Source organism: Centropristis striata, chromosome 19 (genome assembly GCF_030273125.1).
Source record: "Centropristis striata isolate RG_2023a ecotype Rhode Island chromosome 19, C.striata_1.0, whole genome shotgun sequence".
NCBI lineage: Eukaryota > Metazoa > Chordata > Actinopteri > Perciformes > Serranidae > Centropristis > Centropristis striata.
Window position 1 is genome coordinate 33,923,006 of NC_081535.1, and position 24,879 is coordinate 33,947,884.

Genomic DNA, 24,879 nt, shown 5'->3' on the forward strand with positions numbered 1-24,879 from the left:
CTGTTAAAGCCCCGGGTGACTGTCCGGGCTGGCCCTATTGATGAGCTGCAGCTAATCCATCGCATTTCCCTGTAAATAGCTCCGTGCATGAGAAAAGGCCCCTCCTCTGCAGCCTGCACCGGGCCATTATAAGGCATTATAAGGCTGTGTAGCATTAGCCCTTGTTGGGCTACTCCCACTCCCACTGCATCCATTCACATTCATGTCAGAGCAGCGCCGCGCCGCGCTCCTGTTCTACAGGTATTTCCTAACCTTCCTGGTGTTTCTGTGGACTTTGGAGTTTGAAACGTTGCTCTTGGTTGATGCTTTTCTCCCTCATGAAGCCAGAGATTTGTCCGTGACCCACCATGAAACCTTCCACACGCACGCTGGCCTCTGAAAGCGCCACTACACCCCGTTTTACGCACGGCCCTGGTGCTTGTGCACGGCGTGTGTGATTCAGGAGGCTACACAGCTATGAGCGTGTAACCATAACAACTGCGCTGTGATTGGCTCTCCTGGCACGGGAATTAACAAGGGCGTCATCCAATGTGAGCGCAGGACGCGCTGGCAAAAAAAAAAAAAACTGGTGATAACGCAGGCACAGTGATGCGAAAGTGGCGGCGTGAGGTGAGCCCGGAGGAAATGACTGGAGCCAAAACAAAGCGTGAGGGGGTGAAATATTAAGAAATAATAATAATTTTAATAATGGTGTTTTAACAGTGTGAGCGTGAGAAAACATGTCAGGTTTGTCCATTACGCACTCCATCAGCTGGCGCGGCTCAGAGCTCTCCTCCGATCTGGATTGTGGATTGTGACAAGTGCCAGGACAGAGACCCAAACAAACCAGGACTACAAGCGTGCCCGCCCGCCCGGGGATTGTCGCTCTTTGATCGGGAGGTCCCTTTCACTTTTTTTGCCTGACAGCAAAACCTCCCCGGAGCCAAGACGTTGTTCCGCGTAGACCCGGGTTGCCCCAGTCCGAGCAGCGCAGTCCGTGTGGGAAGGTCGGCTCTCGGCGCCCTGCAGGCCGGAGAGATGATGGTCCACTGTGCCGGGTGCGAACGGCCCATCCTGGACCGGTTCCTCCTCAACGTGCTGGACCGAGCCTGGCACGCCAAGTGCGTCCAGTGCTGCGAGTGCAACTGCAACCTCACCGAGAAGTGTTTCTCCAGGGACGGCAAGCTCTATTGCAAAATGGACTTTTTCAGGTAACACAGTCTGGATTCAGGGTTATTTAAAAAAAAAATTGTGCAACAATATGCGCATCAGGTTAATATTTATAGGCTTGCGAAACTGCTTAAAATGTCAAATTTAATTTAAAAAAATAGTAGAAATAATAGTGTGGCCCATAAAAGTTAAACCTGAACTTAAATTCCATGTGCACAGGGGTCAACAAGAATAAAATAATAGCTTCAAACTGTTATTATAGTGCATTTTTTTAAATAAAAAATAATAATTCAAACACATCTTCACGCAGAATAAATACAAACATATACCAAGTATCTAATTTCTTATAAAATATGGGCTTTTATTTATTTCCTTAAAATAAAATATTGCTCATATAATGTGCCCTGTAATTCGGCCTGTAAAATAAAACATAATTTCACAGTGCAGACACCCTGTGTGGAATTTTTTTTAACATATTTTCCACTTTCCCAAACAGCCATTAGGCTTTTAACCGGTTCACAATTCCTAAAAAGTGTCTCAGGTAATTGAGTGCTAAGTGAAGCCCTTGTTTGTCCCGTCGCACTCTCTTAGCATCATTTTCATTTGTATGTGTCAGTTATTTTCTCCCAAATTGTCTAATGACATGTAAGACACATTAGCCTTTGTCCGCGCGCGCTATTATTGGCCTCGCGCGGCCTTGGCCATCATATTAGTGCAGGTCCCATCAAGCGGTGGATTTAAATGGGCAGCCATTAGCCAGGCGAAACAGTAATCACCCTAATATGTCCATTTGTTGTGTAAGTAGAGTTGTGCCCTTTTCGCTGGGGGAGGCTGCTGCTGCTGCATGAGAAAGAGGGACAGTGGAGCGATACCACAGACAGACACACACACAGACACACAGACAAGCCGACATTAGTGTTAAAACAATGCTGCACAAAAGGAGCGCTTGCTTTCACCCAGAGGCTTAACGCACCCCCGACAGGCCGGCTGGAGAGCCAGGTACCGCCGCAGCAGCAGGCCGGACAGAGCCTCCAACATCTGCTGGAACTTCATAATAAAAGCATCAGAAACGCGCCTTATAGAGCTGTTAATATCAGCCAGGTGTCGTTTCTTTCACCTCTCTCTTTCATTGAAAATTAAAAAAAATAAATGAGGAGTGGGAATTTTTTTTTTTTTTTGGCTTAATATTTGTGTATCAAATTGATGAGTCTTCCCACTCGGTGTTTAAGCGGGTGAATATGGATTAAGAGAAGATTTTCACGCTAAAATGCTCCCACTCTGCTTAATCCTATAATATATCCGTGGCTACAATGTGTTGATTGTCACTAATACGTTTTGCGTGGGGTTATTGTCAGAGCACCTCCATCAAAATAATAATGAGCGTGTGGGATTTTTCTTCTAGATCCTAAAAAAGAAAAAAAAATCTGGTTTGAATTTTTTTTTTAAATTAAATTCATTTTGAATGGTTTCCGTCGCCACTATTAATACTCCCAGTCAGTTATGTACATGCACCTGCTTTTATTTATTATTTTGTTTATTTTTAAGGGTTGTATACTAACTGATACCTCACCGAAATATCTGCTTATGTATAATTATAAATTAGACTTTTCCTCAAATAGCGATAAATAAGAAGCATGTTTAAATTATTATTTTTATTTGATTTTTGCATGTTTATATTGAGTGTGTATTCTTACCAAACTAGAATGCTAATAAAGGCATTTTATTATCACTGAAATCGTATTTATAGACATAAAAGCCCGATTGTTTTATTATAATATGATTACATGATGTTTTATTGGCAAAATAAGAGCTTTTGTGCGCTTCTTATCATTGTGTTAAGGCTTAGACTGGATTTAATTTAGCTTTTCTTGAAGAAAAAACATAATTTTGACATGAATGTTTGCTCTGACGCAGGCGCTTTGGCACCAAGTGTGCGGGCTGTCTGCAGGGAATCTCGCCGAACGACCTGGTCCGCAAAGCCCGCAGCAAGGTGTTCCACCTGAACTGCTTCACCTGCATGGTGTGCAACAAGCAGCTGTCCACGGGAGAGGAGCTCTACGTCATAGACGAGAACAAGTTTGTGTGCAAAGAAGATTACTCGAGCTCCGGAGCCATCAACGAAGTCAACCTGAACTCAGGTAATTAAAATTAACCACAAAAAAGTGTGTGTTTTGTCCTCAAAAGCAAACAGAAATCCATATTTTTCTCCATGTTGTGAGTAAATGTTTAAATGTAGAGCTGGGAAATAAATAAATAAATGGCACGCGGCCTTTAAAGGGACAAAAGGAAGCTGAGGGTGGAGGCTTCACATGTCCAGGAAGATTGTGTTTTTTTTGTTGAACATCCTCAGCGGGCCGTGGAGAGCTTTCACAACAACCTTGTCAGATGAATGCTTTCAATATTTACCTCCACAGGACAATGGCTTTTTATTATTGTGCGCCAGGATCCGCTGGGGATGGATGAGTGTGTGAGTGTGTGTGTGTCTATTCATGCACTGTGCTGCAGCCACGCACACTCAGCTCTTCATTTACTATTTAATTTATATGTTTTCCAATTGTTATTATTATTTCGCATTTAATAAGAAATATTCGGAGAGAAGTTTATTTTTTGATATATATATATATATATATATATATATATAGTTCTTATCTTTATCAAATGTGCAAATAAAAAATAAACATATTTGTTTTATTTATTAACATTAAAATTTATTTATTTTATGGTAATTTTTATTCCTATTTTTATTTGTATTGTTTTTCTCAAGTATCAGATGTGCAAGTAATAAATAGATTAGAAAATACGTATTATAAATAATTATTTTTTTAATTTATTTCATTTTAGCATCTGGTACTTTTTATTCATATTATTTTTTGTTTGTATTTTTCAAGCATAAAATGTGCAAATAATAGGCTACATGAATACATAAATAAACATTCAAAGCCAGATAGAAAACAAATATTTTACATGGGGAAAAAAGGGGGTAAAATCCTCCTGCAAGTGCATTTTCTCCGTGAGATTTCAGTGCAATGTGAAATATTTGACATGCATATATTCGTGCATTGCGGCCGTGCATGTGCAGGCCTAATTAACCCCCTCCTCCTCCTCCTCCTCCTCCTCCTCCTCTTCCTGCGTGACATTTGGGATCGTGACCTTCCTCTTGTTTGTTCCCTCCTCAGTGTCCTCGTGTACAGATAGGAGTTTATCGCCGGATCTGCAGGACCCAATACAGGAAGACATAAAGGAGACGGACAATTCCACGTCCTCTGATAAGGAAACGAACAATATTGAGAATGAGGAGCAGAACTCGGGGACCAAGAGGCGGGGACCCCGGACCACCATCAAGGCCAAGCAGCTGGAAACGTTAAAGGCCGCGTTTGTCGCCACGCCGAAACCGACCCGGCACATCCGGGAACAGCTGGCCCAGGAAACGGGACTGAACATGCGCGTCATCCAGGTAAGATCAGCTGATTGTGTTTGTGTGTGTGTGTGCGTGTGTGCACGTGCGCAGATTTCAATCATCTATGAGAGAAATGTCAAAACATGATGTGCTCTGTTGACAGCATATTGAAATTGTCCATCATGTATTTTGCTTTTTGTTTCTATTTTATGCGTTTTTTTATTATTAATAATACAAAAATAATAATAATAATGACATAAAGATACTTTTAAATGATAATGGTTGCCTTTGCATGTGACAATTTTCAGTTTGCATTTTTTATTTGCATTTTAACAACAATTTTATAGTCAAAAAAATGAATATGGAAGCAGTGTGTTGCCCTAAAAATTAGATTTTTATTTCCCCACAAAACAATGGGTTCCCATATTTCAGCAATACTGTGTTTTTAATAATCAAAATAGACATAAAAAAAATTCTATTTTCAAATGCAACATCTACTCTAGTTATTAAATTAGAATTAATAAATTAATTGATTTACATTAAATAAATGCTACATTTTATTTTATTTTGAAACGTATTTTATATGTAGGAATTATTTCACTGTTTGATGCTTTTATTTTCTGCATTAATTGATATATATATATATATATATATATATATATATATATATATACAACTTTAATCATGCTCACTCCATAAATATTTTATTCCTATAATAATTGCACACTTATTTGCATCCAATTTCCACGCTGCTGTATCCATATCTGCAGGCGTTCATTTATGCTATGAAAATTAGAATCTAGTAATCCAATTTACTGATGCAAGGATATAATAAATGCTGATTTTTTTTACATTTTTTTTTTTAAAGAAAAGCAATATTGTTTATTTTGTGCAGGCGGCACAGTTTTATTCCAGTAATCAAACGTGTTGCACAGCCATGAAATTAGTAAAAGGTTAGTCTTGTTTTTGCCAAAGGCAGGAGGGACCCCACAAACAAACATGTTCCTGCAGGAAAAACATGAGCTGCGCCACTGTGTTTGGACCCTTTCTCTGTCTGTGTTTTCACCCTCACACACACACACACACACACACACACACACACACACACACACACACACACACACACACACACACAGTGTCTGGGTGCAGACTGTGTCAGGATGATTAGCACCATCTCTGCCAACTGTGATGTGGCTTTTTGTGCACTCACTGTAATTATCGCTGATTTCACAGATTTACATACCACCCTCCCCTTTCCCACCTCTCTGCTCTTACTCACTTCCAGCCTGTTCCCACTGCTTATTAGAGCCGACCAGGGCCTCTCCACCGCCTCATCTATATCATATACTGCACGCTGCTGCACATGTGTGTGTGTGTTGCATCAACAGAGCTCAATCAAACAGCCAATAAATCAATCAGTCAATCAGGGAGTCAGGTGGTGCGTCCCTCCGTCCCCTCCTCTCTCCTCTCTCCGTGTGTCGCTTGGAGCCAAAATGGAGGCTGTGTTTTCGTCATCGTCCTCGTTGGCTGTGTGTTAAATACCATTGCTCTGAGCACGGGGAGCCCTGTGAGCCACGCTGCTTCTGCAGCATGTGTATGTAATCCCTAAGCAACGCTCTCTCGAGGGGAGCGAGAGCATTTCCATAAAAATGTACCCTACAGTTAGACGATTGTTCTCAATAAGCAGGTGTCGCCTTTTTGCCGCTGGAGCACATAGAACAGAGCCTAAGTGGGTTTTAGGTGTTTTTGTGTCTGTGTGTGTGTGTGTGTGTGTGTGTGTGTTTTTGTTAATCTGCAGCACAGTGGGATTTTGCCTCTGGTGTAGCCTGGCTGGCGTGAGCATACATCATTATGCAGCAGCGATGCAAAGGCGAAACAAGATGTGTTATGTGCTTATAATGCAGACATTCTTCCATATGGTGTATAGTGAAATCCTCCTTTGTTCCTCTTCAAAGACAGTTTATCTAACGTCAGTGATAAGGCTTTTTACACTCTGATTTGTAGCTTCTACTGTTTATTTTAACGGATGTTGCGTTTATATTGCTGGAGAATTTATTCTGGTTTTTATTCTTATTATATTCAGTCTTAGATAAGACACTTCATTTCAAACGCAGCATCTTTATGCACTTCCTCATGTCTTAGTTGTGCTTTCCAGAGATGTGTTGTAACGTTTCTATGATGTGTATAAAAGAGTGAATAACTGGCACAGAATGCCTCTGGTATTAATTGATCAAAGCCTTTGTAACTCTGATATTTCACTGGAAGATTTTCATCTTGTGTTTGGTTGGTTTTGAACAGTTTAACACTTTTAGTTTGACTTTAACGCAGTTCATTTATTTTCTAATTTGTTGTAATGCTGAGGTTCAAGAATTTAAAGCAAATAAAATACTGTAAGTTCAGTCAGAGAGCAAATCTGTTTTGTTATTTGTAAGAAATATTTTTGCTTAAAATAAATAATGAATCATGTCTGTAACAGTGAGCATGAAATTGAATAGATCAGTGAAATTAGGATTCAAATGATACATTTTTAATTTGTTTTCAATTCTCTCAGTTGTGCTTCATGCGTTTGTTTTTGAGTTTTTTCACTTTGTGCACGATGCAACAGACTGGATCTTGTCGTGATTGTGCTTCGAGTCAGAATCTTGTACAGAACTTGTACTCCCGCCGTGACGTAGCTGCAGAGTGGAAGCAGTGATGGAGCAGCAGCAGGCTGCAGCTCCATCACTGCTTCTTAAAATGATGAGATCAGCTGATAACCGTGACCCCCCCTCCCCTCCCCCCCGTCTCTCCGGTTCCATGCAGGTTTGGTTCCAGAACAGAAGATCCAAAGAGCGACGAATGAAGCAGCTGAGTGCACTGGGGGCCCGGCGGCACGCCTTCTTCAGGGGCCCCAGGAGGATGAGGCCCTTGGGGGGCCGGCTGGAGGATCCGGATATTTTAGGACCGGGAGCCTATGGATACTACGGAGGTAGGAAACAAAGTATTTGCTCATTCTGATTCTGTCTTTATCTACTTATTTTTTAGAGAACAGCATGAGAATGAGACAGAGACCAATGCCAAGCACACACACATACATGGGCACACACACACACACACACACACACACACACGCACACAAACTACTAAAAGTTCATCTGAACTCAAAACTCACAGCAGCTCGTATCTGCAGAAATCGTAAAATGCAACAGAAAAACATCAATATATAAAACACAAATACAGCAAAAATTAGTCCAGAAATTAGAAAAAAAGGAACCCCAAGATTCTTCCCATTCATGGTGACATTTCAGATTTTTAGTTTGCACTTTTCTCCCGTTTCTGAAGCATCAAAAGATAGTTTATCTTGTCTTATTTAGCAGATCTGCAAAAATAACAAGTGTAAATTCTGGAAAAATATCACAACACAACATGGTCTGTGTTGATTTCTTCCATTCTGCAATAGAAACATGTCTCTCCCAATTAGTTTGAATGAAGATTAAGATGTTTCTTATATCTTTTACATATTACAATATCTCAAAAGTCACAGTTTGTATAGATTTATTTATCAGAACTTCAAAGGAGCTCGTATAAACTCCATGAAATTAAAAACACAGCATCCTCAGTGTTCCTTATACCTTTTACATACTAAAAATTAGTCCAGAAATTAGAAAAAAGGAACCCCAAGATTCTTCCCATTCATGGTGACATTTCAGATTTTTAGTTTGCACTTTTCTGCCGTTTCTGAAGCATGCTGGAGCTGTTGACTTCCACTCTTTCATAATGAGTTTTTTGCAGGTAGCATGTCCATCAAAAGGGCTGTTTAAATGTATTAAGGGAGAATAAAAGAGTCTTGTGAGCGTCCTGTATCTGTGAGGACAGACGCTCCTGTGTAAACTAAAGAAAAAATCATTCACTAGGAAGAATAAATGAGTGAAAATTATTGACAAAGCACGTGCAACTAATATGCATTTGGAGTTTTCTTGTGAAAGCAAACGTACAAATCTTTAACCTTAATAAAAAAGTGATATTCAATTGCGATCTCCCCAACAAAGCTGCTGGTTCCAGTATCAGGCTGCAGGGAGGTTACATAAAGATTGTTCTTTATCAACTGTACACTGCAGATGTCAGCGCAGGGTTGCACGGTTTTCTTTTAATCTATTCATCTTTTGTTCAGAGACAGACAACACATGATCAGCCCTTAATTTGACTCCAACCTTGGGAACTATTCAGTCAGTGTGTATGTTCAGAGAGACAGTCACTTCTAGCTGCAGAATGAAGTTTGTGTGTGAAGATGTTGAGGCTCAAAATAAGCATTAAACGTGCTTAGCTGTCACATACTGAGCCACTTGCTCTGCAGCTGAGAGGAGAACAGATGTTTCCCAGTCAGAGCTCAGCATGGGGGGCAACTTCACCCATGCATTTTAGCAAAAAAGACAGTTTATCTTGATTTATCTATCAAAATCTCAAAAATAGCGTGGTGTAAACTTCAGAAAATAAAAAACACAGCATCATGAGTTTGATTACTGCCATCCTGCAGTAGTCTCTTCTTGTAGATTTGAATCAAAATGAAGCTGTTCCTTCTATAAACCCTTTATATACTAAAAAAGGCTAAAAACACACATTTTATATAGATTTATCAGAATGTTAGCAGTAAACTGAAAATATAAAACACCACATCATGAGTGTTGATTACTGTCATTCTGCAATAAAAAAAACGTGTCTTCTAATAAGTTTCAATCAATATAAAGATATTTATATCCTTTACATACTAAAAGAAAAGCTCAAAAGACAGTTTATCTTGTCTTATTTAGCAGATCTGCAAAAATAACAAGTGTAAATTCTGGAAAAATATCACAACACAACATGGTCTGTGTTGATTTCTTCCATTCTGCAATAGAAACATGTCTCTCCCAATTAGTTTTAATGAAGATTAAGATGTTTCTTATATCTTTTACATATTACAATATCTCAAAAGTCACAGTTTGTATAGATTTATCTATCAGAACTTCAAAAGAGCTCAAAAGTATAAACTCCATGAAATAAAAACACAGCATCCTCAGTGTTCCTTATACCTTTTACATACTAAAAAAAATCTTAAAAGTCACAGTTTATATTGATTTATCAATCAGATTGTTAGAAATAGCAACTCAAAAACACAAAAATGGCTCGTATAAATAATCCTCAGTTGATTTCTGTCATACTGCGATAAGAACATGAGTCTCCTAATAATCTATTAAAAAGCTTAAATCAAAATAAATGTGTTCATTATACCTTTTACATATTAAAAAAACCCTCTAAAGACACAATTTACCTTTATTTATCCATCAGAACTTCAAAGATAGCAGCAGTGAGCTCCCAGCAGTATAAACACACTTTATGAGTTTTGATTAGTGTCATTGTGTAATAGAAACGTGTCTCTCCTAATAAGTTTTAATGAAGATGAAGACGTACCTTATACCTTTTACTTATTACAGCATTTGATATAAACGCACCTCTTGAGCATCATCCTTTTTTTTTTGCTAATTTTGCTAATTTGCTCCTTGAAAATAAATCTGCGACGCCTTCACCAAATTATTAAGGTAGAAAAAAAGAGAGTTATTTCAAGGAAAGTAACACATTAGAGTCAATTCATCAAAAGCAGTTTTGATTAGTTTTTGAAGTGTTAAAGAAGAAAAAAAAGCTTTACAGTAATGAATAGCAAAAATCTTCAGTTGGTAAAGATGAGTATTCTGAAGAAGATGTTAACTGCAGTCAACAAAAGCCTGGCACGTGGATTAATGTCAAAATATATATTTCTTATAAGACAGGATAAACAGCTGCAGCCTCTCTAGCAGTAAAGCTATCCGCACATTCTTTTAGCTGGTGGAAACATGCAGAGGTGAGTGAGCACGGGACACATTAAAATAACTATTCCAGGCACAGAAAAGCCTTTTAAAAAATGCAGGAATTTTAATTTCACACACAGATTCCTGCTTGATTTTTAGCAAATATGTTCAGCTATTAAAATTGTGAAAGTTTCTCTCCGCTGAACGCTGCAGATAAGGTTTGTTTTTTTTCCACATGCTGATAAAACGATAAGCTATTTTTTCTTTTCTGCACTCACTGTAGATTTATTTTCTAATCACGTGTGGCGAGAACACAATGTGATCTCCAGTTTGTGTAAAGATCAATATTCCTTCTCAAAAAAAAAAAAAAACTCCTGTCAAGAACCCTTGAAGAAAACAGAAAAAAAGCTAAGATTGTGGGTTATTAAAGCCTCTGTGGGTCGCCCGGATCAAGAAAAAAATCATTTGCAGACAATACGGCACGACAACAGCTCCACATTGAGCTGCAGGAATAAATCAGATGCAGCTGTCATGTATATCAGTTTGTTTTTCACGGACAGTCTGAGAGCTTTTCTATACAGCTGCTGCACATCTACCTGAAGGGCCTGAACGTTCAGGATACAATGAACCAGAGCCGTCAAGGCTGCAAACTGCAGAGAGTGGGAGGGGAAAACACAGGACAAAACCTTCATCCCTCACTCTCTCTCTCTCTCTCTCACTTTTGCTTTTCACACCCTTTTGTGCGGCGTTAGCAGCAGCGGCGGCGGCGGCAGCACAGGCCGCTCGCTGTAGCCGCCTTTATCTGAGCTCGCTGCTTCCTTATGTCCCTCTGCTGCTGCTCAGAGTGAGGAATGCCTGTGTGTGTGTGTGGTGGTGTGTGTGCATGTGTGAGTGTAATTATCCGAGCCAACGCCCCCTCTAAACCCCCCCCACACACACACACAACGCAGGCCACAACACGAGCTTGTTGTTTATCCTCAAGGTCGGCCAAACTGGCAGCGGCCTGTTTGTGACATCAAATAATTAGCTTGTTTGTGGAGAAAAAAAAGAAAAAAGCCACGTGCAACCAGCAAATAAATGCAGTTGTCATAATTAAGGCAGCATATTTTTTTTGATATCTAACCTGTTAGTTGTTGCTTCTGCCTGTTTTAGACTGAAATAGGAGCGCGAGCAGAGCATATGGTGGGAGTGGAGCAATGCGAGAGCAACATCTGGGGCAGCGGGATAAAGTCTGCCATCGATCTCAGTTCAAGGTGCTGCTGAAACAGAATGGATTTGATGTTAGCGAGGTAATTTGGAGCAGAGGGGGGATGTAAATTTGGACAGAGAATATGGAAGCAGAAGGCAGGTGGAGGTGTGTAATCGTTAATGGATGCAAACGGCGTGTGAAGTAATTGCCTACAAGTGGAGGGGACGGATACTGACAGTATTCTTTCCTCAAGAAATATCGTTTTTAGGGACGCCAAATGAATATGCAAAAAATCCAGAAGTTTTGCCATATCAGCGCTTCATCACATCTCTTATCGGAGTCATTGTCCCCTCGTTGTGCAGCGATAGCACAGGTGTGACTTGTTTAGAGATATTGCTCTCTGCTGCAGGATTAAAGGAATGTTTTGGGTTATTCGCTTTCTTGCCGAGAGCGAGATAAGAAGATTGATATTGTTTTCATTTCTGTCCGATGAATATGAAGCGGCAGCCCGTTAGCTTAGCTTAGCATAAAGACTGGAAACGGATGGAAACGATTAGCCTGACTACGTCCAAAGGTAACCAACTTGTTGTGTCTTGGCTGGGTGCAGTGACTTCCTCAGAAACATGTTGAGCATGCGTTAGATTTTAATCTTCTGCTGTCAAATTGTCTCGGACAAGTTGGGAATGACGACTTTTAGAGGATTCCAGTTGCAGGGCAGCTCTGTCCTCAAGGCTACTGCTGTTTGGTAAAGTTAGCAATTTGGATGGACGTCCATTTTTTCTGTGCAGACCTCAATTACAGTACTGTTTTAATGCACACAATGGCACTAAGTTGATGGTTCAGTGAATGAATGACATGAATATTTTAAGTGCTGAGAGAATGAGAATGTATTTTTTCTATTTACTATTTATTATGCTTTTTATTATGAGTCCAGTACCTGAGTGCAATACTGTTGTATTTCTGTGGAATGACAAATAAAAATCTAATTTTGAGCACCAAAAGACTACAAGGAGTCTCTGCATCCAGCAGAGACATCTGCTGTGTCTCAGTTTGGACACTTTAGTATATTTGCATGTAGTACACTATCTATACACTATTTTTACATAGCAATAGTTTTATTTGTGTAGCACCTTCCATACATAAAATGCAGCTCAAAGTGTTTCACGGTATGCCTTTAAAAACAATTAAGGCAACCCTAAGGTTAAATAAAAGCAACATGAATATTAAAAACATAACACAATAAAAATTAAATGAACAAATAAAAACAAAAAGATTAAAAAAACATATGCAAAGGGTAAAAGATACAGGTTGTCGTTAGAAAAATAAAAGTAGTAAAAATAGAAGTCTAGTGCATTAAATTGGACTGTAAAATGTTTCATGTCTCAAATTGAACACAGCTGTTGTGCTCTTACCGGAAATAAATATTTTACTACTTCTTTTTTAATGAAAAACTGCAAATGGATGGAGCATTACCACCAACATTCGACTTCTTGCCAGAAAATATCTCACAGCTTTTCTTGCTTGTTTTGCTCACCTGACAATTGAGTGAAAATTAAATGATAAGGATTTTACTTTTAACCACAACCGCTGCAGCTTCTTCCAGCGCCATTTTCACATGTTGGGCGATCCCTCGTTCCCCGTTATGTAGCCAAGTCAGCAACCGTTGAGGCCGAGAAGTGTCTGGCTTTCCACACATTTAACTTTTTTACTCGTTTTTTTTCTGCATTTTGCCATAGTTGTTAGTGTAAACAGACACACACACTTAAAATAGAAAATGTAGCAACCAAAATAGATAAAACAGAAATAGTCCAGCATATAACCCTCTGTTAAGAAAATGCAACATGTCATTTTTATGCTTCTTTTTCGTTTTTGTGCAAATTAAACAAGTGAAAATTGGTCTTTGTGCTAAGCTAAGCTAAGCTAAGCTAAGCTAACTGCCTTCTGGCTCCATATGTAACAGACAAATATAAGAAAAGTCAAGCTCCCAATCTAACTCTCAGTAAGAATTTGAAAAGGTGTATTTCCCCCAATGATTCCTTGGTGGAGCAGCTGTTTGCCTCCACATCCTGTACAGGAGGAGCTCAGCTGCTGGTTGCTTTCTAACGTCCAAATTTGTACTGGAGCGGCCTCAAAGTGGTTTGGCTCTCAGGGTTGGATCCATGTGTGCACTGCTTGGACACAATGGGTCCAAACCAAAAGGCTCCTTTCACCCAAATTACACACACAAAAAACGTCCAACCTGTTGCTTTTCATTTAATTTGTCCAAGTTTTGAGATATTTGGGTTTTATTTCCAGTGCTCAGAACATCCTGTGCCCAGGTGTCAAAGGAAATACAAAGAAAAGTCTCTGTGATAAACTCTTCACAGTGAGGTTTATTAAATATCCAGGGAACTTGGAAACTTTTTGTCAAAATACAACATTTTTCAAAATTTCATTCACTTCTGTTGGAGGATCTTAAAGACAAACATGTTAAATGCTGGCGACATCAATTCAAAAGTTTCTGTTTAGCTCGATGTTACTCTACACTGCAAAAAATGTCTGTAGATTTTACGGTGAAAAACTGCTAAACCGTGACAGTAAAAGACCTTAAAATGATAAACGGGTTAATTCAATTTCAGTAACAATGAAACTCCGTGAATGTATATATCAGCCAAAACATTATTTTTTACATTTTTATTTATTTTTTAAATACATTACTCCACTGTAAAATGCACTGGCACTGTGTTTGTAGCAAAAATGTGATGTACAAACCATCATTTTTGCATTCATTTTTTGTAAAAAAAAAAATTCTCTCTAAATGTACTAAACACCATATCTCCAACAGAAATAAACTGCAATATTTAATGGTAAAATCTTTAATTTATGCAGCATTTATAAAGTATTCTCTTGTCAATTATATGGCAGAACAAAGTTTCTTTTGATGGAAAAACTTTTTATTTATACGGTAAAATATGGACTAAAATGGCAATCTTAAACGTGAAATCAACAGTGCTAATATCATTATACCGTAATGTTACTAAAAGTTGCACCGTATTTATTACGGTAAAGTTCTGGCAACCACAGCTGCTGGTTTTTTACCGTAAAAACAAAAGTCTTTTTTTTACAGTGTAGATATTTAAGGACATATATTTTTAAAATAAATTGCAGCTTTCCCTTTCACCCTTTGTGATGAGGTCTGCTTGTAACAGACAGAAGTCAAGATACATTCAGAGAAATTCATAAACCACAAAATGTGAGAAATGTTGGCTATGGTATGAATATAATTATACCTGGAGACATCATCAAACATTCGTCGGGGTCCTGAACTGAGCGGAAACCTCTCCGAGGTGTAAACATGTCACTCAGTGTTAGAGGTTAACTGCAGAATATTTGTAAATCCGAGTGTGTGCTGGAGATTCTCTGTGTGAAAGCAAGGAATTTGTGCTGCGTTCTGTCATTAATATGCCAGTTTCTGCTGCGGCGCTTTGAAATGATTATGCGGGGAAGTTTAAATATTTTAGAAAGGAAAAACATCCGTCACAAATCAGATATTTCAGATAAAGAGAGTTTTAAAGCTGAAGTTGGAGTTTAAATAAATCGTTTTTCATTTTATTCAAATAGTTTGTGCAGACGTGCATGTTTTTTTAGTGAAGTACAAAGTTGGGAATTATTTACAGACTAAAGAGACAATCACTGCTGCAAAATGCATATGTGCATGATGTATTGATGAAATGATTGAATGGCTTAACATAAGGACAAAAAATGCAATGTCAGGCAAGTAAATCTAGCAATCTAGTATCGGTTTTTTTCAAAAAACTGATGATGAAAATAGCTAAAGAGGGAGCAGTTTCATATCTGTTTAGTCTTTGTTGTTATATTATAGCTGCTAGGCCTTATTAAAGTAGTAAAACTGATTCTGTGACAGTAGATTTCTGACTCACAAGTGGAAAAAAACATAAATGTTAAACCCTGAGATGGAAGCCTAAACAAAGATCTTCTTAAGGATTTGCTCACATAAACAGGCAAAAAGTGTTTTAAAAGACAATGATGATTATTATGATGCTGCACAATTGATATCACTGTAAAGATGAACATAGAGTGGGCTAAAGTGGGATTTGAATGGAAAATTAATTGTACGATATGTAATTTTATGCCACTAGGGGTCTCTGGATCAAAACAATAATAAAAGACGGAGTACCTTCTCATCAGTGTTCATCATTTAGGAGGTTTTTAACTGGATTATCTGCAGAGGTTTCCTCCTCTCCTAAACAAATAGACCTGCTGATTAAAACCAGTAAAAACACTGAATTCAGCAATCTGTGTTTTCTGGATGCTGTTCTGCAGACAGACGTCGAGTCGAGTTTGCTTGTTGCTCTGACAACTAACTAAAATCTAACATCCGGTTAAAATGTATAGCTGTAAAATAACTGCTGGTAATGTTTAATGTTAAAACTGCATCGTAAAAATGTGTCTTAAAACTGGATAAAAGTCAACTTATGACACAAAAACAGGATATGATGCCATTAGCAGATGTAAATCAAATGATAGCTTGTTGTTTTTGCTGAAATGTCACATATTACAAAATTTAATTGATAAGGTGATTATTCAGCAATTAGTTGTCAAATGTTTTGATATGTAGTTCAGGTTCTAAGTCATAATTTAAGCAGAAATTATGCTCAAATTTGAGGAAATGTTGTTTTTTTTCTTGCTTTGTTGCTGTAAATTCAGTGTCTTTGGGCGTAGTTTGAACAAAACATTGGGTTTTAGATAAATGTAAGTGGCATCTTGCACTATTTATGATGTTTGACAGACCAGACATTTAGTCAATTAATTAAGGAAACAATTGTGAGATTAATTGATAGTGAAAACAACCGTTAGTTGGATCGCAGGCTGGAAATAATGGAGCATGATCCATGCAAGCCCAGGAAATAGCCACAGCCCAGTGAGGTTAGACGAGAGGGATGTTTGCTGGAAGCGGCGTCCGACATGACGGAGCGGGATGCAGCTGACGGGACCTGGCAGCGCTGTGGGGGCACTGGAATCTCATTTTGGAGTTCCTCATGGTTCTAAATCATAATTTAAGCAGAAATGATGCTCAAATGTGAGGAAATGTTGTTGTTTTTCTTGCTTTGTTGCTGTAAATTCAGTGTCTTTGGGTGTAGTTTGAACAAAACATTGAGTTTTAGATAAATAAGTAGCATCTTGCACTATTTATGATGTTTTACAGACCAGACATTTAGTCAATTAATTAAGGCAACAATTGTGGGATTAATTGATGGTGAAAGCAACCGTTAGTTGGATCGCAGGCTGGAAATAATGGAGCATGATCCAGGAAATAGCCACAGCCCAGTGAGGTTAGACGAGAGGGATGTTTGCTGGAAGCCGCGTCCGACATGACGGAGCGGGATGCAGCTGACGGGACCTGGCAGCGCTGCGGGGACGCTGGAATCTCATTTTGGAGTTCCTCATCCAAATCCCAAAGTTTCAGCAGGGGAATCCATGGAGGCGCACGCATGGCTGCGAGCTGAATGAGTGAGGGAGATGAATGCAGTGTGTAAAAGGCGGGAGAAGTGAGGTGGAGAGGTGTGGAGTTGTTTATACACTCAAATGAGGCTGTTGGAGAGCGGCTGGATGGAAATTGGACATGATCAATTTCACCACTTAGGTAGGGTGGAGGTGTGTGGAGCTGCTTATTCTGCATATTCAAGATAGAAAATATAACTATTACCACCTTAAAAACCAACCTGGTCTCACAGGAATCCGTGAAATGATTTCGCTACAATGCAAGTTAATCCCGTGGCTATTCCATGGATATTTGTTCCTATTGGTTTGTTCCAAGTCACGTGACTTTCAAGGTTCTGGCGTTTTTTTAGTCATTTTGTGTCTTTTTTTGGTCATTTTGTTGTCTTTTTTGGTCAATTTGAGTCCTTTTTTGCTTAATTTTATGTTATTTTTGTGTCTTTTTTTGTCTTTTTTTAGTAATTTTGTGTCTTTTTTTGGTCATTTTGTGTCTTTTTTGGGACATTTTGTGTCTTTTTTGGGACATTTTGTGTCTTTTTTGGGTCATTTGTGTCTTTTTTTAGTCATTTTGTGTCTTTTTTTTAACCTGATCTCACAGGAATCCGTGAAATAGCCACTGACACAGATTTCGCTACAATGCAAGTTAATCCCGTGGCTATTCCATGGATATTTGTTCCTATTGGTTTGTTCCAAGTCACGTGACTTTCAAGGTTCTGGCGTTTTTTTTGTCATTTTGTGTCTTTTTTTGGTCATTTTGTTGTCTTTTTTGGTCAATTTGTGTCTTTTTGTGGTTATCTTTTGTCATTTTGTGGTCAATTTGAGTCCTTTTTTGCTTAATTTTATGTTATTTTTGTTAATTTTGTGTCTTTTTTTGGTCATTTTGTGTCTTTTTTGGGACATTTTGTGTCTTTTTTGGGTCATTTGTGTCTTTTTTTAGTCATTTTGTGTCTTTTTTTGAACCTGGTCTCACAGGAATCCGTGGAATAGCCACGGAATCGCCCAAATTTCCGTGAAACTGACACGGATTTCGCTACAATGCAAGTTAATGACAGTCATATCCCGTGGCTATTCCATGGATATTTGTTCCTATTGGTTTGTTCCAAGTCACGTGACTTTCAAGGTCCCGGCGGTCAGAACAAAAAACATGGCGGACAGTTCTCTCATTTTTTTGTGAAAAAATTTATATTTTGACTTAGTTTCTGCATAAAAATGGATTTTGATCACATTTCTAGCGAGAAATATATGTTTTATTTTCTAAATATTCACTCAGTGAATGTACATAATCACTTTGTATGTTGGAATAGCCACGGGATATGACTGGCATTAACTTGCATTGTAGCCAAATCCGTGTTAGTTTCACGGAAATTTGAGCGATTCCGTGGCTATTCCACGGATTTCTGTGAGACCATGTTGTTAAAAACATATCAAGAATTAAAGGGCTTATGTCTCAGCAAGATTTAGAAAAACTTGTCCATGCATTTATCTTTAGTAGACTTGACTACTGTAACAGTGTCCAAAAAAATCTATCAGACAGCTTCAGCTAATCCAGAACGCTGCTGCTCGAGTACTCACCAGGACCAAAAAACTGGATCACATCAGCCCAGTTCTGAGGTCTTTACACTGGCTTCCTGTCACTCAAAGAATTTATTTCAAAATATTAATGTTGGTTTATAAAGCCCTAAATGGTCTAGGGCCAAAATATATTAGCGATCTGCTGATACGTTATGAGCCGTCCAGAGCCCTGAGGTGGTCTGGGACAGGTCTACTTACAGTCCCCAGAGTTAAATTATATATATATATATATATATATATATATATATATATATATATATATATGTATATATATATATACATTAGGACTAAACAAGGAGAAGCAGCGTTTAGTTTTTATGCACCAAATCTCTGGAACAAACTCCCAGAGAACTTGAGGTCTGCTGCAACTCTCAGCTCTTTTAAATCAAGTCTGAAGACTTTTCTGTTTCCATTTTTTTATTTTTTATTTTTTTAATGACACTTTAACACTTTATTTAAACAGACAACATACTGTACGGACTGACGTGTGTGTCTGAGGGTCTAAATTTAAAAAGCACAAAAGACTTTAGAAAATAATCCTGTTGGTTATTATTGAGCAGTTTTCACACGTTCTCATCATTTCTGAACACTTCGTTCACTGACACATATTACAAATTACATAGTGTTTTTATTATTTTTACTTGTTAATATTATTATTTTGTCATAAAATGTGATTTGATTATACAATTATAATATTTCACGTCTTTATTGAACACACCCATTAACCCTTTATCAGGCAAAGAACCATACTTGGTAGTTAGTCAGGCAATATTTCGAGAAAAAAGCCGCAAATCTACCAGACTAAAGTGGCAAACCTGCAAGAAAAAAAGTCGCAGATTTAAGAGATTTAAAGTGGCAAATCTGTGCGAAAAAAGTCGCAGATTTAAGAGAAAAAAGTGGGGAAAAAGAAACTTTTTTCTCCCAGATTCACCACTTTAAATCTCATAAATATGCTTTTTTTTCTCGTAGATTTGCCACTTTAATCTCGTCAACTTCTTTCTCATAATATTTTCGTATGTTTTCTTTTTTACACATTCTGGCTGTATGTAATATCCTCCAATATTCTCTACGGTTGAAATTTGGAATTTGCAAGTATTTCAATGAGTGTCCTATTAAGGGTTAAAGTGGTGAATCTGGGAGAAAAAAGTAGCTTTTTTCTGTTTCCATTTTAACCTTCATTCGCTCTTAAATGTTTTATTCATTCACTTTTTTTTATTTTATTTTTTTAAATTCGCTTTTAAATGTCTTCTAATGTGTTTTATGTATTTTAATCTTGCCCCTGTAAAGAATGTCCCTGTGTCCGAATTGTGCTCTATAAATAAACTTGCCTAGCTTTGTCTAACCTGGTGTCTCTTCTCTGTCTCTTCCAGAATACCAAGGTGATTATTACGGACCAGGGACCAACTACGACTTCTTCCCCCACGGCCCTCCGTCCTCGCAGGCCCAGTCCCCGGCCGAGTCCCTCTACGTCCTGGGCTCGGGCCCCGGGGCCATGGAGGGTTCGGGGCACCACCCCTCAGACGACCAAAGGTTCACGGACATGATCTCCCACGCGGAAACCCCCAGCCCCGAGCCGGGCTTACCCAGCTCCCTGCAGCCCGTCCCGGGGGAGGCTTACGGGGGCGGACCCAGTCCTCCTTTCTCCTTGGCCAGTAACTCCAGTTACAGCGCGCCCATGTCCCACCAAGGCCAGGAGATGGGAGAAACCGCCGCCTGGTAAAGAAAGGACTAACCCACAGGACAATTCCTGGGCTGGATGTCTAGCCTCGTTAATTCAGGAGATGAATAAATTAAAAAAAAAGTGGAGTGAAAAATACAGCTAAAAATTTTTATGGAGGACTTTTTAAACTGATTTTCACGAATCGAGAATGGGACAGCCTGCTGGAAAAAGTACCACCCGCTGCCCGGTAGACACTCCAAAGCATATCCCATCCTGGATTTACTGGACTTGAATTATTTAAAAAAAAACAACAACACATAATTTTGCGATTCCATCCAGCAAAAATGCTTCTCGCCTTCCCCGTTAACGTTAACGAAGGTTATCTCCTCATGCTCTAGGAACATTTAGAGAGAAATGCCAAAGGGGACATGTTTAGTTCTCTTAATTTCTCACCACTTTTTCCTTTTGTTGCTTCAGAGCAATGTTTTTTTTTTTAATTTTTGTTCATTACTAAGTTGTCACTTGACCCTCAGTATCAGAAAGACAAAGGACCATGTTTTAACATATGCTTTAATGTTCATATTCAAAGACGCCACAGTCAAAAAAACGTTGCTTTAAACATTATTCTCTGTAAGACAATATGTCTAATCAAAGGCTGCTTTTTGATAGAAACTGCACACACACACACACACACACACACACACACACACATGCACACACACTCCTGGCATTGACTTTCTCGAGCAAACATCTCAGCTTTAAGTCCCTTAATGCACAAAAAGCGTTCTTGACCATAGCTCAAAAGAAGGATGTCTATACCATTATTCAAAACACGGACACAATTATACCGACACTTGTGCTCACTCAAGCACACACACACATTCACACACACACACACACACACACACACACAAATCTCACACCCATCCAGCCGGCCCTGATAGTTCTGCTCTGCAGACTGCTTCACCTGACCTTCCCTTTGTTACTGTCCCTTTTTAAAAACATGTTTTAATGGAAATGATTTTCAAAAGAACATTGAACCCATAATGGAGAATCTACTTCAACAGCTGAGGTCTCCTTCCTCTAAAGAGAGAAAACAAAAGAGGGGGCAGACAACATCTGTGACATTACCACTGTCTGCTCCGAAGCACTCATTGCCATCTAGTGGCCTTAAGACACACTGAATTAAAAATCAGCTCAAAGCAGCAGCAGCAGTAGCAGCAGCAGCAGCGTCCGGCTGTGTGTGTGTGTGTGTGTGTGTGTGTGTGTGTGAACATCTTTGTGCTGCAGAGGACAAATTCTTGTTTCTTTTTTTGTCTAAATAATGACAATAGATGCTGTTTCAGGGTCATCAGGGCTCCAATTAAGGGGAAAAAGTCAGCCTTTGTGGAACTACATTAACAAAAAACAATATTTTCACCTCTGCGTCTGAAAAGGAGACACACAAACCAAGTTCGCTGACATTATTCAATACAAAACCTCATATTTTTTATTTCAAATTTTCTTTTTTCATCATAAAACACGTCTTAAACTAAACACATCCAACACCTGTAACGCTGTTTGTCCACAATCTTAACTTGAAATATTGTTTGAAGATCATTTTTGCGTTTCCTTTGGACATTGTATAAGATCTAGAGAGAGTGTGTCTTATTTCTCATGTACTGAGATATTCTTGGATACAAAAGTGTGTGCGTGTGTGTGTGTGTGTGTGTGTGTGTGTGTGATGCGTGCTTGTGTGTGTGTGTGCATTTAAGGGGGGGTAAAAGGGGCAAGGCTGTATTATTTCTATGTAAATAGCACTGGTAATAAAACCTTCTCTTACAACTTGAAGAACTGGCTCTCTTCTTCACCATCAACACACAGTTTGTCTCCTATTTTCTCCTGTTTGTAGCAGTTAGAAGAACATTTATTAGCATCTATTTACCTTCTCACTATCCTCTTACAGTTTATTTTACAGATTATAAAACAAAACATGTGATGAGCTCATAAAATCAGATGCATTGTTATGAAATAAACTACCTAACTGTTAATTTAATTAGCTCCGTCTCAACATTTAAATACCACTCTAATAAAGTACATTTCATAAATAATTGAAGCGTCGTAACTACATTTATGGCTTTTGTTCATATTCCCTCTCTTACTATGGCTGTATGGATTATATTATAATTATTATACCATTTTTTTTTATATTTATAGGTCCAACTTTTCTGTTTCTTACAGCCATCCTCCTTTTTTGGAATCAATTCCACATGCAGTAACAAATACTATCTTATTTTACAGATAATACTTTAAATCTGCATTCATTTATATTTTTGGCCACTAGGGGGCAGTAATACATGCTGAAGACACAATATTAACATATTACCTTCAACAAGGAGGTTTTTATTTTGATGTTTGTTATAGAACTGGCTGGATTTTTATGAAACTTGTTTTAAAGATGTAGCACGGGCCAAAAAACAACCCATAACATTTTGGAGTGGATCCAATTATGAAACACACCCCTTTTTATTCGTCCCACTTGGTTAACTTGAGGATTTTTATCTCCAGAAGATAAGGTTAGGATCTGAACTAATCAGTAACAATCAACTCCTTAAAGTCTCTATTTACACTACTGGTCAAAAGTTTTAGAACACACCAAATTTTCCAGAATTTAATTGAAAATTATGCAGTTTAATGTCTCAGTGTACTCTGAAATTAATGCACATTTGCAAGATTTAAAATTCTTTATTGAGCATGATAGTGTTTTGAAAGTAAAAAAAAGATTCAAAATCACATTTTATGTTGGACTAAAGGACTAAAAAAAGACACAAAATGACCAAAAAAAGACACCAAAAGACACAAAATGACTTAAAAAAGACACAAAATGACCAAAAAAGACACAAAATGACTTACAAAGACATGAAAAGAATTCAAAAATGGACAAAATAGCCCAAGACTCCATAGAGTTAAGTTGTTAACCCATTTCTTGTTCCCTGAAAAAGGCCTACTTGTATAATTCTGAAATGTACATTATTTTCCAGTTTTGGTTAAGCTTACCTTTTTTTATTTACCTCTGGCAGTTCACCACTTACCTTTGGACCCTTTCAAGCTGTTCATTTGACTTAAACTGCTTGAATTTCAATAAAAAACTGGAAAAATTGGGGTGTTCTAAAACTTTTGACCGGTAGTGTACGTTACTACAACTGGATGCTGAACTACATATTTTTAGGCGACCAAAATGTGAATATTAGCTTTGATGATGAAGATGAAAACCAAAACTATACCAAAAACAACTTCATGGCTATTTTAAATGAACTCAGTGTGATGAATATACCTCTAACACAGGACAGCCGTGCTATAAAACATAACCTGCTTTGTCGTCTATTTTATTCTAAATTAGACCATCATTTATCAAATCAAAATCATGCAATATTGAAGAAGACTTGAAACTAGTGACTGAGACCATAAAGTCATTATGAGATGTTTATTGAGGTCAGAAATCAAGTAAGAAGTAGAGTCATTTTGTCATCATCCTCTATACACTGTAAAAAAATATATTGTTTTTACGGTAAAAAAACAGCAGCTGTGGTTGCCAGAACTTTACCATAATAAATACGGTGCAACTTTTTGTAATATTGCGGTAAAATTAAATATTAGCACTGTTGATTTCCCATTTAAGATTGCCATTTTATTCCATATTCTACCGTAAAAAATAAAACGTTTTTCCATCAAAAGAAACGCTGTTCTGCCATATAATTGACAAGAAAATATTTCATAAATGATGCATGAATTAAGGATTTTACCATTAAATATTTAATTATATTTCTGTTAGAGATATGGTGTTTAGTACATTTAACAAAAAAGAGAGAAAAAGTATTTTAAAATATAAATGCAAAAATGATGGCTTGTATATATTTTACAGTATATTTTTGCTACAAACACGGTGCCAGTGTATTTTACAGTGGGGTAATGTATTTTAAAAAATTTAAAAATACTGTTTTGGCTGATATATATATTTACAGTGTTTCATTGTTACTGAAACTGAATTAGCCCATTTATAATTTTACGGTCTTTTACTGTCATGGTTTAGCAGTTTTTCACTGTAAAATCTACAGACATTTTTTACAGTGTACAGTCAAACTTCTAATGAAGTCCAGTGGAGTCGCCCCCTGCTGGTCATTAGGGGGAAATGCAGGTTTTAGACACTTCTGCATTGACTTTATTTTTCATACCTGGAGATTGGTGCTTGTTTTATTTTAAAAAAAAACCCTAAAATGTAGCTTCAGCACCAATAAACTCTCTTTTTTAATTTTGCTGATTATAATTCTGTATTGAAGAAAACTTGAAACTAACGACTGAGACCATAAACTCATTATGACAATGTTTACTGAGGTCAAAATTCTAGTCAGAAGTTTCTTTCATACATTCAGACTTTTTATTTTCAGCCATTGAAGTTGCCCTCTGCTGGCATTTAGAAAGAAAGCAGGTTGAGCACTTTATATACCTGGAGGTTTCTGCTTGTTTGATCAGAGAATAATAATGATTATAGCAGCTTTAAGTGATTGTATTAATCTAAAATGTAGCAGCAGCAGAAAAAAATCTTTAATTTCAGCGTTGAACATCATGTTGTATT

General features: G+C 37.9%; 1 protein-coding gene across 1 annotated transcript; it reads left to right on the forward strand.

Moving 5' to 3' along the window:
• Window positions 1-620: 620 nt before the first annotated feature.
• On the forward strand, window positions 621-21,160 carry lhx5 (LIM homeobox 5). The gene is made up of 5 exons (XM_059358736.1): window positions 621-1,190; window positions 3,064-3,287; window positions 4,326-4,603; window positions 7,349-7,514; window positions 19,978-21,160. The coding sequence occupies exons 1-5, from the start codon at window positions 1,018-1,020 to the stop codon at window positions 20,325-20,327; spliced, it is 1,191 nt and encodes a 396-aa protein (XP_059214719.1). The 5' UTR covers window positions 621-1,017; the 3' UTR covers window positions 20,328-21,160.
• Window positions 21,161-24,879: the final 3,719 nt, after the last annotated feature.